Source organism: Camarhynchus parvulus, chromosome 5, assembly GCF_901933205.1.
Source record: "Camarhynchus parvulus chromosome 5, STF_HiC, whole genome shotgun sequence".
Lineage (NCBI taxonomy): Eukaryota > Metazoa > Chordata > Aves > Passeriformes > Thraupidae > Camarhynchus > Camarhynchus parvulus.
Window position 1 is genome coordinate 16958862 of NC_044575.1, and position 15709 is coordinate 16974570.

The 15709-nt window shown below is 47.1% G+C and overlaps 1 protein-coding gene across 4 annotated transcripts in view; it reads right to left on the reverse strand.

Annotated features, from left to right (window-relative positions):
* Positions 1-3798: 3798 nt before the first annotated feature.
* The window catches only part of CD151 (CD151 molecule (Raph blood group)), a 31811-nt gene continuing 19900 nt past the window's right edge, over positions 3799-15709 (reverse strand). For all 4 annotated transcript variants that reach the window (XM_030950156.1, XM_030950157.1, XM_030950159.1 and 1 more), the window contains 5 exons: positions 11232-11306; positions 8630-8734; positions 7629-7784; positions 6697-6783; positions 3799-5933 (listed from right to left, as the gene is read on the reverse strand). In XM_030950156.1, coding sequence (XP_030806016.1) covers positions 5874-5933; positions 6697-6783; positions 7629-7784; positions 8630-8734; positions 11232-11306 — 483 coding nt within the window. In that variant the 3' untranslated portion in view covers positions 3799-5873. The remainder of the gene's footprint in view (positions 5934-6696; positions 6784-7628; positions 7785-8629; positions 8735-11231; positions 11307-15709) is intronic.

Here is a 15709-nt window from a genome sequence, read left to right on the forward strand (position 1 = left end):
GCCACAACTGCCAGCTAGAGCCTAAACAACTGAATCATTCATGAGCCCCTCCACAGAGCACGAGGCATTCAGCAGAGGAAAGAGCACATCAGCCTTTAACTGGCTGCTATTAAAAACCTGGGAAAGGGCGGTGGGAGAGGGAAGAAGGAGGAAAAGGAAATAAATTATAATGTTGATCATGTTTGTGGAACAATGATGGAAGATGGATGGAAAACACAGGGACAAAATGTGAATTAGCCTGGGATATCTTAGACAGTTGGGAACATTCAAATGGGACAAGATTTAATTTAGGTGAATATAAAATAGGTCCTGATGGTGCTCAGTATATAACAGAGGAATAACGTGCAAGAGAAGAACCACAGGAGCTGGGTGTGGAGGAACATGCCTGCAGATATCATTTTGTAGGGAGATTAGCTGTTATTTCAGTCTGGAGGGAACTGAGCTGACATCCTTCAGGAGTGAAGACAGCAGCTGAAGTCCAAAATCCGAGCCTGGTGCCTCACGTTTCAGGTCATCATTGCTTAATTTTGCATCACAAAATGGGCAGCAAAGAATTAAAGCATGTAAAACAACGTGGGAAAGCAACTAGCCAGTAAAGACTGCCTGGGAGGGTAAAAAGGGTGTTAAACAGGAAGGAACTCGGGAGGAGGGAGAGGGGAACAATGAGTCTGGAAGGATCAAGCACATTTTTCGGGTGTCAGACTTCTGGGATAAAGGGGCTCCAGCCTTTCTGAGCAAATAAGAAATACAAACCCCACCTGTAAGGGTTTCTGTGGGCAGTGGAAATCCTCCAGCATGGCAGAAGATCTACAGGTGTACATACACACACACACAAGGGCAGAGCTATAAAGCATCACCCCCCACACCTCTGCACCCCAGTGTCAGTGCCTGCTTTGGTTGCCTCTGACCCCAGGGGTGCAAGGGGCTCAGTGTGACCCTCGTGGTCCCCCCATGGCTGCCAGGAACACATGTGACAGCTGTTAAAGCGACATTGGGGACTGCAGGGGGCAGGGTTGGCTGCTGCTGTCCCAATGTTGGGAGAGAGCAGCCAGTGGCAGGATCAGGCCCTGCCAGGGCACGGGGCTCTCCCTACACTCTGTGTGGGTAAAACTGCTCTGCTCTTGTCAGCCACACAGTTCACTACACAGAAACATGAAGCCTGGAAATGCCTTACTCTCAGCAGCTCATTTTTGCAGAGAGGAGCTGTAATCAGAAGAGGGAAAGCTGCTGATCCTGATGGCCTCAGCCCATGCAGCTTCCTTTCTGTTAATGCTGGCACGCAGGAGGAGCAGCCTCCTTTGCAGAGCATTAAGAGGACTTCAGAACCCCAGAGTGGTGCACTTGGAATGACTCACTGAATGCATTTGGGGGGGCATCAGCATCCTTGCTGCTCATGTGATTACAGCTCGTTTGAGAGCATTACACTCCCTCCCCGCAAGGAATTTGTCATCTTTGAAGGCACCACATGAATCTGCTCCCTTTTGCCTCCGTGGCCAGCTGGGAAAGGAGAGAGCATTCCCCTCTGCCATTTCCCAAGCAGACTGTATTTGTCCTGTCTCACCAGGGAGGACAGTATCACTGCCTGAGCCTCTGAGCCACTGCTGCAGCCGTGCTCAGTCCCAGCCCATCAGGAAAACAAGGACATTACAATCACCACTGAAGGGAGGCTTCATAAATGGCAAAAGAAAGGGGCACCAAGGCCTCCCTAGGGGGAAAATTCCCCCAGTTAAATGGCAGAAGAAAGGGCATGTCTGTGAACTGGTTGAGGGTTAAAAGCAGCCTTGCAGGGGAGGATAAAATGCTCATCTTGTTTGAAACGGCAGGAACAGAGAGCATGCCCAAAGCTGGGCCCTTGCAGAAACTGCTTACCACTACAGCTGTTTTTCCCTTTGTTCCTGAGCAAATTGTGCTGACCACCTGGCCACCCCAGGAGCTGAGCTAACTGCTGCAAAGGACAATTAGTACAGCTGAAATCTCCAGGTCCAAAGCAAGACAAGCCTGTGCTCCTGTCTCCAGAGAGGGGGAAGCACCCAAGAGACCTGAGGCTGTGGGGATGCTGCAGGATGGCAGCTGCACCTTGATCCCAAACACTGCAGAAGCCCTTTCAAAGAGAAAGATAAATCGCTTTAAAGCAATAGCTTCATGCTTAGAAACACTGCTCCAGACGTCCCAGACACCACCCCAGGACAGTACTGCAGAAAGGGTGCTGATTTTCCTCTGGAGATGGGAAAGGGTGGCTGTGGCCACACTGCACTCCTAAGGACACAGAGGGAACCAGGACAGCCCTTCCTTCTCGGTTTGTGCTCCACCTTCAACTCACTTCTCCTGGAAACGGGGCTTTGGAGGTCTCATAAATATACACAGTCACATTCTTGTCTTACCCAGTGCATCCCAGGAATGCCCAGCAATCCCGCAGCGGGGCACCGGCTCCCTCCCGAGCCAGCCGGCTGTGTCTCCCCTGCAAGGCAAACACGCTTGCGGGTGTATTTGGCAGAAATCTCCGCTCAGAGCCGGGCACAGGCCAGGCGAGGCTGCCGGCCTGTCCTGTGAGAGCAGCGCGGTGCCGCAGCCCGAGGGCCGGGCCCGCCGCCGGGGCGGGAGGCGCCGCTCCCTGCGCTCGCTCCCGGGGCCGGGACACCGCCGTGTGCCCAGCGCCACCGCGCGGCCGCGCCCGCACTGCGGGGGCCGCACCGCCGGCACTCGGCGGGCACCGGGCAGCGCCGGCACTCGGCGGGGCACCGGGCAGCGCCGGTCCTGCGGGGCACCGGGCAGCGCCGGCACTCGGCGGGGCACCGGGCAGCGCCGGTCCTGCGGGGCACCGGGCAGCGCCGGCACTCGGCGGGGCACCGGGCAGCGCCGGCACTCGGCGGGCACCGGGCAGCGCCGGTCCTGCGTCCCCAAGGGTCACCGTGGCAGACGGCACCGGTCTGCTCCCACTTTTTCACCTGCCCCTGGTCAGGTCAAAATCCTGGAGATTCCAACAGGACACGTTTATATTTATTATTATTAGCTGCCCTGTGGCAGCTAATAATACACTAATAACTATCAATACCAATAAATCTGCTATTCATTCTAATAAATAATCATAGTTTTAGGTTGCAATAGGTGATTACACTACTGAATCCTAAAACATAATATTGTAAATAGAATTTAATAGATCACAACAGTAGAATTTTTGATAATTGTATTAATAGCTAATAGCAATACTATAAATGCTAATGCTTACAGGAGATGATAATAAACACTAATAAAATAAACAAATACTAATTAATAATAAATATTAATAAAGTTAATAACCACCCCTGTCACTACCCTGACAGGACAGAGGACAAATGATGGGTGACACTGCAGGCCACTGGGTGACCCTGAGGCCTTGAGCTCCCCTGGACTGCACTGGCAGGTTTTGATCCATTACACCAAACTGTGCCTTCTCATCAGGCCCAAGCTCATCATAATTAAGCCCTGCGTTCTCATTTGACCCCTTCATCAACTATCAGAGCCCCAAATGCCCTTAAGTAACCCCTACCAGGGCCTCCAATGACCCCTGTGACCTTGAGCAACCCCTGAGGTTCTGCACCCTGAGCTCTCAGGGGGCAGCAGCCTGCAGCACCCCACAGCACATCATAACCAGGCTGGCAGGGGCAGGGATGTGAAGCAGGCTCCCCCCAGCTTCTTTCCCTGCCTGGTCCCTCCATTCATCTTCTCGAGGAGTTGGCTCCTCAGCAGCAGGATCTGAGCAAGCCAGAGAACTCACCTGGCTCATGGTAGCCCTTCAGTTGTGCCACACACAGTCAGTACAGAGTCTTAAGCTTTATTTTTCTATTGGCCAGCAACTTAAACTGGGTTAAAAAAACCAAAAGCAATGAATATTGTTACACAGAGAAAAAAGTATAAAACAACTCAGTGGATACAAGCCAACGTACTGTTTATGTCTCATTCTTCCTGGCCTCTCCCAACCCTGTACAATGTGTTTGAAGGGAATGGGCAAAGGCAGCTATGAAGATATATTTAAGAAATCAGAAATATTGCTTCAAGCAACATGCTCAATATTTTCCTCTTAGTTAGTAGTCAATACTTGTTAAGGAACTTTACAATAAAACAAGAAATAATTTAGAGATTTCTCCTTTTAGATCATTACAGAATAATTTAGATTTCTTTCCTCTCTTTCTTACTGTTGTGGAACCAAGGATACACCTCAGTTCCTCCACTCTCTTTCTGCATTAGTTGAGGATTATTTCATAGGACTGATAATGGAGGAGTTTTGAGATTGACCTGCCCTGAATTTTAAGTGTTGCCCTTTAGTGCCAGTCCACAATTTCTGCTCCATGAACCAAAGCCCCCACGATGCTGCAAGACCCTTTACTGGTCTGGATGACTCTTATGTTGGCTGTCTGCTGCCAGGGGCTCAGCCAGCACTGCTAAAAGGCCAGAAGAGGGAAGAAATTCATTTATGAAGGCTTGAGCTTGTCTTCATTGCTCAGAAACATCAAACTCCCCTTTCTGCTGCTTCATGAGTGTAACAGGCATACCAGGAAGGAGGGAACAAGACAAGAGGAACACAGGATCCTGTGAATTCAGGCTATGATCCTGCTGGCATCAAGTCCATGGAAATGTCTGTGTCCTGCATGTATCCAGGACCCCAGTGCAGAGACAATATTTAATTAAAACCTATTCCTCAGCAGCAAACAGCTAACCCAGCACTACCAAATTACCAAGTACACTGGGGCAACTGGTTGGAACTGACTCTCCTGACTTTCTTGGCAGTAACCAGTAAAGTGAGCTTCCAGACAAAGCCAGAAAACCCTCAGCTCATTAACGAGCTATTTGGAAGCTGAAAAACATTGGTGTATATCCATTTCCTGTCAAGGGAGGTAAACCTGGAGGTTTTAGTTAGAAAAATCAAACCAAGGGAACATCTCAAGATGTAACAGGTGAAAAAGGTACTTCCACTAACTGAGCAGGCCAATGGGCAGCAAGATATGGCAGCCTCACTAAAAGACCAGTTCTTCACCAAACCTGATCAGGGGATAGGGAGGTGGAAATAAGAGTCCTCACTCATGCTGGAAACCAGTCAATAAAACAGACTAGACCCAAAAAAGGCAGTCCATCATCTTTGCTCCAGAACTGCTGGGAAGCAAAAGGCCTCTTGTGGCTCCTAATGGCACTGTGTTGGAGGAGGCTTCAAGGAAGAGAAAGAAGAATTGCTGAGGAATCCTAAGGCACCCACAACATCTTGGCAACATGAGTGTCACACCTAGATTTCAGCTGCACCAAGTTGTGCTCCCAGTCAGCTGGGCAAGTAGCTCCTGCCCCCAGTAAGCAGGCAGGCATCCTCTCTGGTGGAGAACAGCTGTGTTAGGACATTGATGCACACTTGGGAGGAGGGAGAGAGAGAAATCTTCCATGTACGAGAAACTCAGCTCTGGCTCCAGCTCAGTGCAGAACCATCATCTGTCCTCACAGTCAGTGCCTGTGAGCCACTTCTTAGGAGAGCAAACCATGATTCTTGTACAGCATCCTGATAGCTTCATGTTGGCTTGGGAGAAGCCTCAAGGGAAATGGCCTTGGATAAATCTTGCTTTGTAGTTATAGCAAGGGACTGTTGTGCTAAAGCTTCTAGCAGAAGATGCGCAGCTTTTTTGTTTCTTGACGCTGAAGAGGAGCCGCTGAACTCCCAGCTGCCTTGTACACAACAAGGAGGGTGACTTTCCCCAGAGGGGCAGGTAAGGCAGTGCATGATTCTAAAGGCATTCAATTGCAGAGCCCAGTCCTCAAGTTACAGACACTTTGGTGGTGGTGGTGGTGAAGAGTGGTCAGGTTTGGCAGGTGCTAAGGGAAGTGGCAGAGGGGGAGCAACAGAGCTCTCACAGCTATTAATATGGTTCTGACTTTAAACTCTTGTACAAGCAGCAGGTGAAAATCATCCCAAAGATCTACAGTGTAAAGGGAAGAAAGAAATAAATGAAAACCACAGAATGGATGCAGTGGAGTCAGCAACTTGCAAATTAACAGTTCAGACCCACACGAGTGTCAGTCAGCTCCTGCCTGGGGATAACACACTCCAGCTTGCAATAAGCAGCAGGAAAAAAACAATCTGTGCTAATCCTTGTAATTAACCACCAGTAGCTTCCTGGGGTGTAATTTGGCTGCTTGCCAGAACAAAGGGGAAGATGAGGAACTCCCAGACACATCTGCATAATGAAAAAAGAATATCCTCTGCCATCCCCTCTTAAAATGAGAGTGCAAGACATTCACATTCTACACCTTCATTCGTCACCCTCTTGCAAATCATTGCAGACCCATAGGGCTGTTCTACAACATGACACAGCTGAACGAAAAATTCTGGGTAACTCGAGATAATCCTTAGGATCCCGGGTGGGAAGATCCCTGCTGCAGGGCAGGCAGTTATGGGACACAGCCACAGGAGGGCTTCCTCGAGCTGCCGAGCCATGGCCTCCCATAGCCCCGGAGAACAACTCCTTCCCCGGCCCTGCTGGATGTGACACCTGCAGGGAATTCACCAGACTGGCACAAAGGCTTTTGCTTTGGACCTGGTGAATCCTCGGGTCTCCGAAGTACCTGGCAACTTCTTGCCAGGCAGGGAAGAGCAATAAAATATCTTTATTTCCATCTCTCAGCTCAGGAGCTCCTTCAACTTCTGCACAGCACCCCAAAACTCCCCTCAGCCCTTTTTACCTGGACACAAGCAATGCTGATGCCAACTGCCCCGATAATTTTCAGATGCTCTTGAATGAAGTTTTCCAGCTTGGTAATGCAACCACTCTGCAGGGTGAAAGGGAGGACATGGAAAATCAACTTCATTTTAACCACTTGTTCATTTTAACCCAATGTTTGTGATCCTTGAAAGCAGCACTTTAAAAAGTGGTGTCTGTGAGCCATCTCTTCCCCCAATATCTCTGGAAAAGCTAAGCAGATGATGTGAACTGTGAACGGCATCATGCCTGGTATTGCTCAGGACCAGCTGGCTCAGGAACCTCTGAACAAACCCAAGGTGGCTGCTGGCAGTGCAGGAGAAATGCAGAACTGACCACATCACACACAGTGTCATTCTTCTCTCAGGTATGTGGAGAAAGATTCACTCACTCACTGCCTAGCTCCTGCCTGGAGAGGATATTGACTCCTATGAGGCCAAAAGGCCAAGGAAATGCTGCTGAGTGCATCCTAACATAACTCAAGCCTTTTAAGAGTAAATTCTTCCCACTGCTATTTATTACAGTCTGGTTACTGAGTTTTGGTATGAACCTGGAAAGCCAACTGTCAATCAAGGACCAGAAGGATCTTCATTTGCACCTCATGGAGTATTCCAACCACAGGAAGCTGTGCCAAATGTAGGACTTGCATCCAAATCACTTATCAGAACTAACAACCTCTCCTGCTTCCCCCCAAAATTGATGTACAAAAATAATTATTTTCCTCTGTATCAAGATATTTAATAGCAGTCTACAGAGCTGAACACTCAGCAAAAGAAGTGAATTCTACATTCCAAGGAATGTTACTGACCTTGAAGCCTACTGACAGTTTGCAGTAATAACCCAACACCATCATTCTCTGCCCACCTCCTTTACACACTTTGTGGCAGGTGGCTCTGAAACCCTTCTTCTCTTTACCTCCTTGTAGATGTTGGAAGGATGGTCTCTTCTGCCACACAGGTCAGTGATCGTCTTACAGCAGCTGTCTGGGACCTTCCTCCCACTGGCCTCTGGAGATCTGATCCACAGGCTGTCGGCCCAGTCCGTGTAGTTGTTGCTCCCACAGCACTTGAACTGCACACACAGAGAGCAAAGGCTGAGCCTACAATCACTGCAACCTTTTTCTCCTCCAGCCTCCCACATCAAGCCCTGGGCCTCACCCTCCTTTAGCTATTTCATGGGTTTGGTTTTTTTTTAATAATATTAGTGACTTTTGTGTTTAGAGTTCCCCAAATGTCCCTTTAAATATCAAGTTCATCCATCCTTCAGCAGCTGTGACTTTTGTTTACTGCTGGGACAAACTGTAACCAGAGTGCACCTGCAGCTGCCTCAGCTCATAACTGCGTGTTAATGATGGCAACAGGATAAGTTTAATTACCAGTCACCATCACAAATGCACCTGCTATGGCACTATGCAAAGAGCAGTCCCTGTGCTTTGAAAATGCCTATGCACAAGGGCCTTCTCTGTGGGAAAACCTGTCAGAACTGTGGCAGCCCTAACCTGAACCACCCCTGAGCCAGGCACAGCAAGCAACAGTGGCAGAAGAGTTCTTCTTTCATTACATCTAGCTCTCTAGGGTGCTGAAAAGCTTAATGAAAAATGTCAGCAATTTCTCCAAAGCTTTGAACTGGGAAAGCAGAAGCAGCTGTCAGAGTGACTTGGCAGCTCCAGTTCACTGGGAGCAGTTCAGATATCATTTCCCCAATGCTACTGGTCATGCAATTCAGTGATCACACCATGCAATTCTGCCAGTTGCACGGCTCAGGCCTTGCACTTCACCCAATTTTGTCTTGAATCAGAACATACACTCAGCTTACAAAAGAAATACCTGCAGGTTGGACGTCAAGAGATGCCTTTTGTGTGCCTGGTTTTAAGCTCTGAAGCTGCATTAATTCTCTTTGCCTCCAGAGCCACCCACCTCCTGCTGCAGTTTGTCCACTGCACTGGTAACACTCTCTTCTCCCTCCCTCCGGTACTTCTGGGTCATGGTGTTCTTCAGATTTTGTTTCAGCTCCAGGCTCAACTGAATGGAAGAGACAAATGGGATCAAATCACAAGGCAAACTCACTCCTCAGAATGACCCAAAGCCCTGCATAATTCCATTGCTTTTGCTCCAAGAGGAGGATGGAGAACTTAGTGGAAGCTGCAGCTTCCTTCTAGACCATCCTCCAAGGCTGGACTGGACAGCCTTATTTCCAAATGACTACAGATCAAACCTCTGTTTTAATAACTGCAGGGAGGTGCTTCGGGATCAAATTTCAACCTGTGTTACACATCCCCACATGGCTTCTCACCTTGCATGTGCAAGATTGCCAAGACATGCCTGCAGTGAAAGGGAATACAAAAGTGTGCCTGCTTAAACATGAATATGCCTGTGAGACCATGTGCAGTCTTCTCCCTCTAAAGCCTGTAAAAAAATACTAAAAACTCTATTTTTGTAAAAAATACAAGTCATTCTGTCCAGGAGCAGGAAGAAATCAAGAGTCCTTGGCATGACAGACTAAAGCCACATAGACCAAACAGCTCTTGTATCATCTTGAAAAAGGATGCCACAGGAGGGAATTAAGTGTGTGATTGCAAAAATCACTGCAAGGCCTTTCTTGATAATAGAGAGACAAAGTCTGATTTTGCAAGAGCAGAATTTCTAAAAGCATAATCATAAACCACTGGCAGGTTCAAGTGATTAGATTCAAACACTTATTCCCGTGGAGACTCTTTTAATCTAGCTGAATTCTTCTCACCCTTTGGTGACAGCCAAGAAGTGCCAAAGAGCCACATCCTTTTTTTTTTTTTTTGTTATCCTGGTTGCATCTGTTTTTTTTTTTTTTTTTTCATACTGGTTCACGCAGCAGCACTGCTTTAGTCCAACACCTTTGAAATTCCAAGTTTCCTATGTAAACCAATATACACAATGCCAACATGCATTTTAGATGGGGTCAATGGAATAAACTGAGCAGCCTCTTTATATACCTTTTATTCTACATAGTAAGTAGTAAATGAGAGGTCAAACATCTGGTTATACTAAACTGTGCAAAATACAGCCCGGAATTTATTCTCCCTTTGAAACACTGCCTTCTGCAATCCCAGGTGTCAGATGAGGACAACACCTACCTCACAGAGATGATATGAGGCATCATTCATTAATATTTGAAAAATGCTTTGAGATCTTGGGCTGGGAAGCTCTATGGAAATGCAAAGGACTTAGCATAATAGAAAGGAAAAGGTTCAGCAACTGGAAGGCAGAGGCAAATAAAGAGGAGAGTCCATTAGCAGAATTATTACTTGGGAGAAAAGCAGTTACCTGTGGGCTCATGGGGAAGAACTGCAGCATGGAACAGAGATAAAGAACCAGTTTAGACACATGCATGCAAGCCTTAGACACCAAAGCAAGGGCTGAAATAAAAACAGTGGCAAACAGAGCAAGCAGCCTGCAACCAAGAGAGAAGCAGGATTTATCAGCCAGAGGGCAAAGGGACGTGCAGCTGTTGATCAGAGATGCACTCAAGTGATCTAAAACACTCAAGGGTACAGTTCTGAATATGCTGCCCCTTATTTCAACCCGGGGATCAGCTCCTCTTCATCCATTGTCACATATGAACCTCATGCCTTTGCACAGACGGATGGACAGATCCTGGCTTCCTGCCATGCCTGCCAGGATTGATCTTTTCCTGTTAAATATGCACATTCATACCCCAGATCCCTCCTGGCAGGAGCCAGTACAGTTCTTTGGCTCCTTGCAAACCACCAGCGCCCATCCAAGGCAAAGCGTAGACAGTCCAACAGAAAATGGAATGGCAAGGAGTCCTGGCAGTGAAGTCAACAAGATGGGATATTCAGCTGCTTTTCAGGCAGCCATTTGATAACAATCCTAATTTGCCACTTCCAATCAATTTCCAGACATGAGAGCAACTTTGCAGGCAGTTTGTGCCTTGGCGGTTAAACTCCCTTTGAAAGCAAAGTGATGAATTAAGCTCTGCTCTCAGCAACAGCAAGAAGTGCCAAGCCAGACCTGCAGCTGTTGGGAGCTTGTCCTGTGTCTCCTGCCCCTCAGCTGTGCTGCTCAAGTAAAGCTCTCAAAAGTTCTTGACCTGAAAGGACCTCTCAGCTGATCCATTTGTTACCTGGATGCAGCAGGAACTGTTCCTGTGTCCTGAGCATGATAAAGTGGCATTAACATGATTTCAGTTGTTTGCACTATGCCTTGAAGACTGTAAGGAGAGTTCCTAGATCTACACAGCCTCAAAAACTGTCTTCTACAAGGCTCTGCAGAAAAACGGCATGAAGTGCACCACAGGAAGGAGCTAAGCACCAGGGCTGAGCAGCCCCTTCAAGTAATGACCACCACTTTGCCAAAATCAGTAAATAATACAAGGTCTTTTGTATATGAAGAGGAGTGAGCAGGTGAACCCAAACAGACCTATGTCCCAAACTTCAAGGCCAAATTTTGGCTGGAGAAATGGGATGATAACAAGCTGTTCTCTCTCCCTTGTTTGAGTCTCCAAGGACTAATGTCCACTCACCTGCTGGTAGTAGATATAGGCCAGGATTCCTGCAATGATCTCCAGGAGAAAGATGCATAGCAACAATATGAAGTACTGTAAAATAATGGGAAAAAGACATCAGAATAGGAGAATAAAGACATTAGAAAGGAGATGCCAGGAGGCAGCTTTTCTTTACCTGGTAAAATGCCTGACTCTGTCCTCACTGATGCTTTTCTGCAGCAGTGTTCAAAAGCAGGTGCTGGCATTAAGACTTCAATAGGGTAGGAAAGGAACAATCCCACAGATTAATAAAAAACCACCAAACCACAGAATAACTGAAGACAAGCAGCAGCAAGTGTGAGTTTAACTCACAGAGCCAGAGGGATATAGAGAATGGAAAAGTGCAGGCAACCAAGATAAGATCACTGTACAAAAGAAACCTAGACAGATAATCTAATGACTACACTCATTATCATAGAAAGTATCTGATTCTGACATCAATACAAAAAAAAATTAACTTTTACTTGTTTTGACATTGTTTAGGGCATTTCACCAAGTTACTAAGGAACAATATATGTTATAAAGATGACTCAATAAAACCACAGAGGGCCCATTTCACCAAATATACAGCACAGCAGCTAAGCATAAAGCATCATTTGTGCTCCCAGTGACTTCTGCAGGGCTCAGCCACAGGCTGAGGGGCACTGTAGAAGTGGATGGACTTCAGCACTGATTCACACTCAGCACTGAGACTGTATGTGCTCCTGAACTGGGCTCCAGATGGAAAAGCTCTGCATCTCAAAAGCAAAGTGAGAAGAACTCTTAGAAGACTAATAGGAGAACATGACTATTTCCTAAAAGGGCTTAGTGGCAATGAAGTGAAAAGGGTAAAAGCCTTGCTTACCACAAGGAGAATCAAATGGGCAGTACAGAAAACTTTGGCTGGGAGCCCTGTTCTATTCACAGACAAGTCAGAAGCCAAACCCATGAGGAATATATGCAGTAGATTAAAAGGACTAGGCTGGCCTGAAAAGCCAGGGTGATGCATCCACTTCCTGCTTAGAGTCCAAGACAGTTTTTCAGGGAGAACCCCTCTCCTGACAAACAGCCCCTGCCTTGCTCATGGTCAGCAATGAACAGTTTCTTTACAGATCCAGGCTGTTCTGTGACTGCTATTAAATTAATCTTCCTGTAGATAATGCTGAAGAGACCCCAGTTCCAGCCATAACAAGGACCTCAAGCTAGGTTCCTGTAAGAGCTGGCTTCCCCAGGACAGAACAAACAAAATATCTCCGTTTTCTGTTTTACCCTCAACCTTAAGAAAGTTCTGTTACCAAGAGATAAAGCAAATGGCTCCCTACAAATATAACTGGACATCAAACCTGCACAAAAAAGGACAGTGAAGATGTGGACACAGCAAGGATGCCTTCTGCTGCACAAGGGTTACACCCCCACTGTGCACTCTTTTCATTAGGTATTTCCCAGCCCCTTCTGCAGAAGTAAAATGACACAAACACTCAGGCTTCCTCCTTCACGAACCCTGCCGGGCTTCAGCAGCTGCAAAGGAAGGACAGCTGGGTTTTATCTGCAGTCCAGGCTTTAATCTGAGCACACAATCTCGGCCTTTCACTCCCCTGCCCCAGGCTCTCCCCCGCAGCCATCCCGACCATCCCCGCAGCCTGTACAAGGCACCCATTCATCCCAGGGCAATGAGTCACACACTGCAGTGCAGGATAGCTAAAGGCTGCTCCCAACACTCCCAGGAGGTTGAAAAAGGGTGAGAAAGGGTTGGCAGGCCTTGACACAACGGCTGGCTCTCTTTTGTTGGGACCTTGTTATGCCCTAACTGACCTGACATAATTTCTCTGCCAAGGAGGGGCAGGAAGCTGAAAACAACCAATGGACTGGAAAGCTTATTTATTTTTCCTTGCTCTGTGTAATGTCAGATGCATTCAGGTAGAGCTAAAGTTATGTCACCACAAGCTCTCTGCTCACTGTGCTGGCTTACAGTGGATAGAAACAAACACATATCCAGCAGACCTTAACAAATCTGAGTCACAAGTAAAACCTTGTGAGGGAGCTTAGTGCATCTACCACCCATGAACCCAACCTGTCTCTGCTGATACACTCCACCATTATCTTACTCTCATCCTTCCCTCAGGGCCACTTCTAAGTATCATGCTGATATAGGGGAGCAGCAGCTCTCACTCTGGACACACACAGAGCACAGGGCAGCTCTCCCTGCTCTTCAGCTGTGGCTGCAAGGCTTCCTTAGAGGTCTGCTATGGGAGGAGTAGGGCAGCTCTGGCATGGAATTGTAGGGACATGCCCTACTTGTTTCTCAAGTCAGAAATGTGTGATCACCAGAACCTCTCTAGCAAACACATGCCTGGACCTGGGTGGGCTCTCAGCAAAATTTACCCTGGCTCTGGCTCCAAGACTGAGTCAGGGCTTTTGGGTGTCTCTTCAAGATCTAAAGAGCCAAATTCCATCCAGTTTTGCATGAGGTACCAAGTGTTAAGTGTGTTTTCTCTGAATAATACAAAAAATGGTTCAACCCACCTGCAACCTAAATAATTATCTGGAGACATCTTTCTACTACCTGAAAAAGAGATAGATAGCAACAATAATCCTAAATCAGCAACCTCACTTCAGTGGGAGGGTTCCAAGCTGAAATGCAGCAGGAACAGAAATCCTAATCCATGTGAGTTGCCTTCTCCCTGTCCAAGGTAGCTGACTAGAAAAGGCAGTGTGAGGGGCCAGGCCTGAAAAAATCACCTTCTCTCTTTACAAGCAAGGTCTCCTATTTGACAGGTCTTTCCCTGGGACTCCTGCTGAATTTTGACTGAAGTATGATCTAACAGTGGTCTGTGTCCTTGTAAAGAGCTGGACTGCAGCCTCACAGCCAGCCAGGCTGCAGATCCACTGCCTCGCCTGCTCATGGAGCCAGAGAAACTCCACCTCTGCCGCCCAAGGCTCAGCACAGCACATGGTTAAGGAAGGCCAGTAAGAAATGACAAAAAAGTAGCACAGCTGTCAGTGATGAGCAATGAAATACTATGAAAATCCTTGAAGTGGGCTCATAAAACTCAAATTACATACAAGGCAGAAAAAAAAATTCACAGCTTCCCAACTTTTCAAGAGAAAAACAAACTAAAAACCAGATATGTATTTTACAAACATCATCCAAAGCTGTCAGTAATCGATTCTTAAAAGCACCAAGGCAGCAGTGGGGAGAGCACAGCTCTGTGCTGCTTATACTGCTCCCTCCCACATTTACATGGGTCTCTTGTACAGAGGGAAAGTGGGACTGGCTGGCACAGCCCCTGGGGTGACTGTGAAGCTGTCAGGATTACTGTCTGAGCTCAGAGCTGGCAGAGGCCCCCAGCCAGGCTCACCCAGCCCTGGCAAGCACAGCCCTGTCTCAGATTACTCAGGGCAACCAAAGCAGAGCACGAGCAAGAAGAGACAATAGGTCTGTCACAACCAGCCACTCCGAAAGGACGCGTGGTGTAAGGAGACAGAGTGACCTTTTATTCCCAAGAGAAAATTATTCATTTTCTATGGCAGAATAACAAAGAAAACTCCACTGGATTTTCATATGTAGCTTCTGGCTGAGGAAAAAAGACAAAGGGAGATCTCTCTGCCATGGAGAGTCAGTGAACCAAGGCCAAAACCAACTGCTACAGACCAGGAACCACTGAACAAGCATCAGCAATGCACTCACTGTGTCTCCCTCTATATTTTATTCTCCCTCCCTGGCCCTACTCTGCTTCTTACAGGGATTATCAGGTCTGCATAGCAGTGAAGCATCAGGCTTCCTCACAACTCTTATTTCTGCTCCTCTATCCAAACTAAAGAGGAGAAATGGGGTCAGTCAGGTGAACAAGGATTTGCAAAGGGAGGAGCTGGTAACTGAAGTATTTTTTTCTGTACCTGTGAATGCCAAGAGCCACTGATTGTTATTTCAGTCACTGCACTCACCACTGCAGCCCAGACACTAGAACAGACTGCTGCTACACTCCAGACTGAAAGGGAGATTTGAGAGGGAGCAAGCAAAATAGAAACCTCAGGGATGGTAAAAAACTTCAGTGTAGGTGGGTGAGCAGGGAGCTCAAGAAGTAACACAGAGAAAGCTGTAAAAGAAGCAGCAGATTATCAAAATAGCATGGCTCTTCTTTGTGGAAGCAAGACTAAAGTAATTTTTTTGCAACTGAAAAAAAATATTGGAAATGTCCTGATCTTTGACAACCAAGTGAAAAAGTGTATTAATCTGGCTTGAACCTAATGTCATTAAAAATTGAACCTAATGTCATTCGTTACAGGTCTCTCATATTTTCCTCCCTCTTCCCATTTTCCAAAACAGAATACAGAATGGACAAGGAAGAAGAAAGATACAAAAGCCACAAGATTTTGTTTTGAATAATTTCCAAAAGATGTTCTCACACTAAGCACAGGTATTTCAACTACATTTTTTACTCTTGAACCATGCAGCACATTCTTTGTGTGGATGAAAC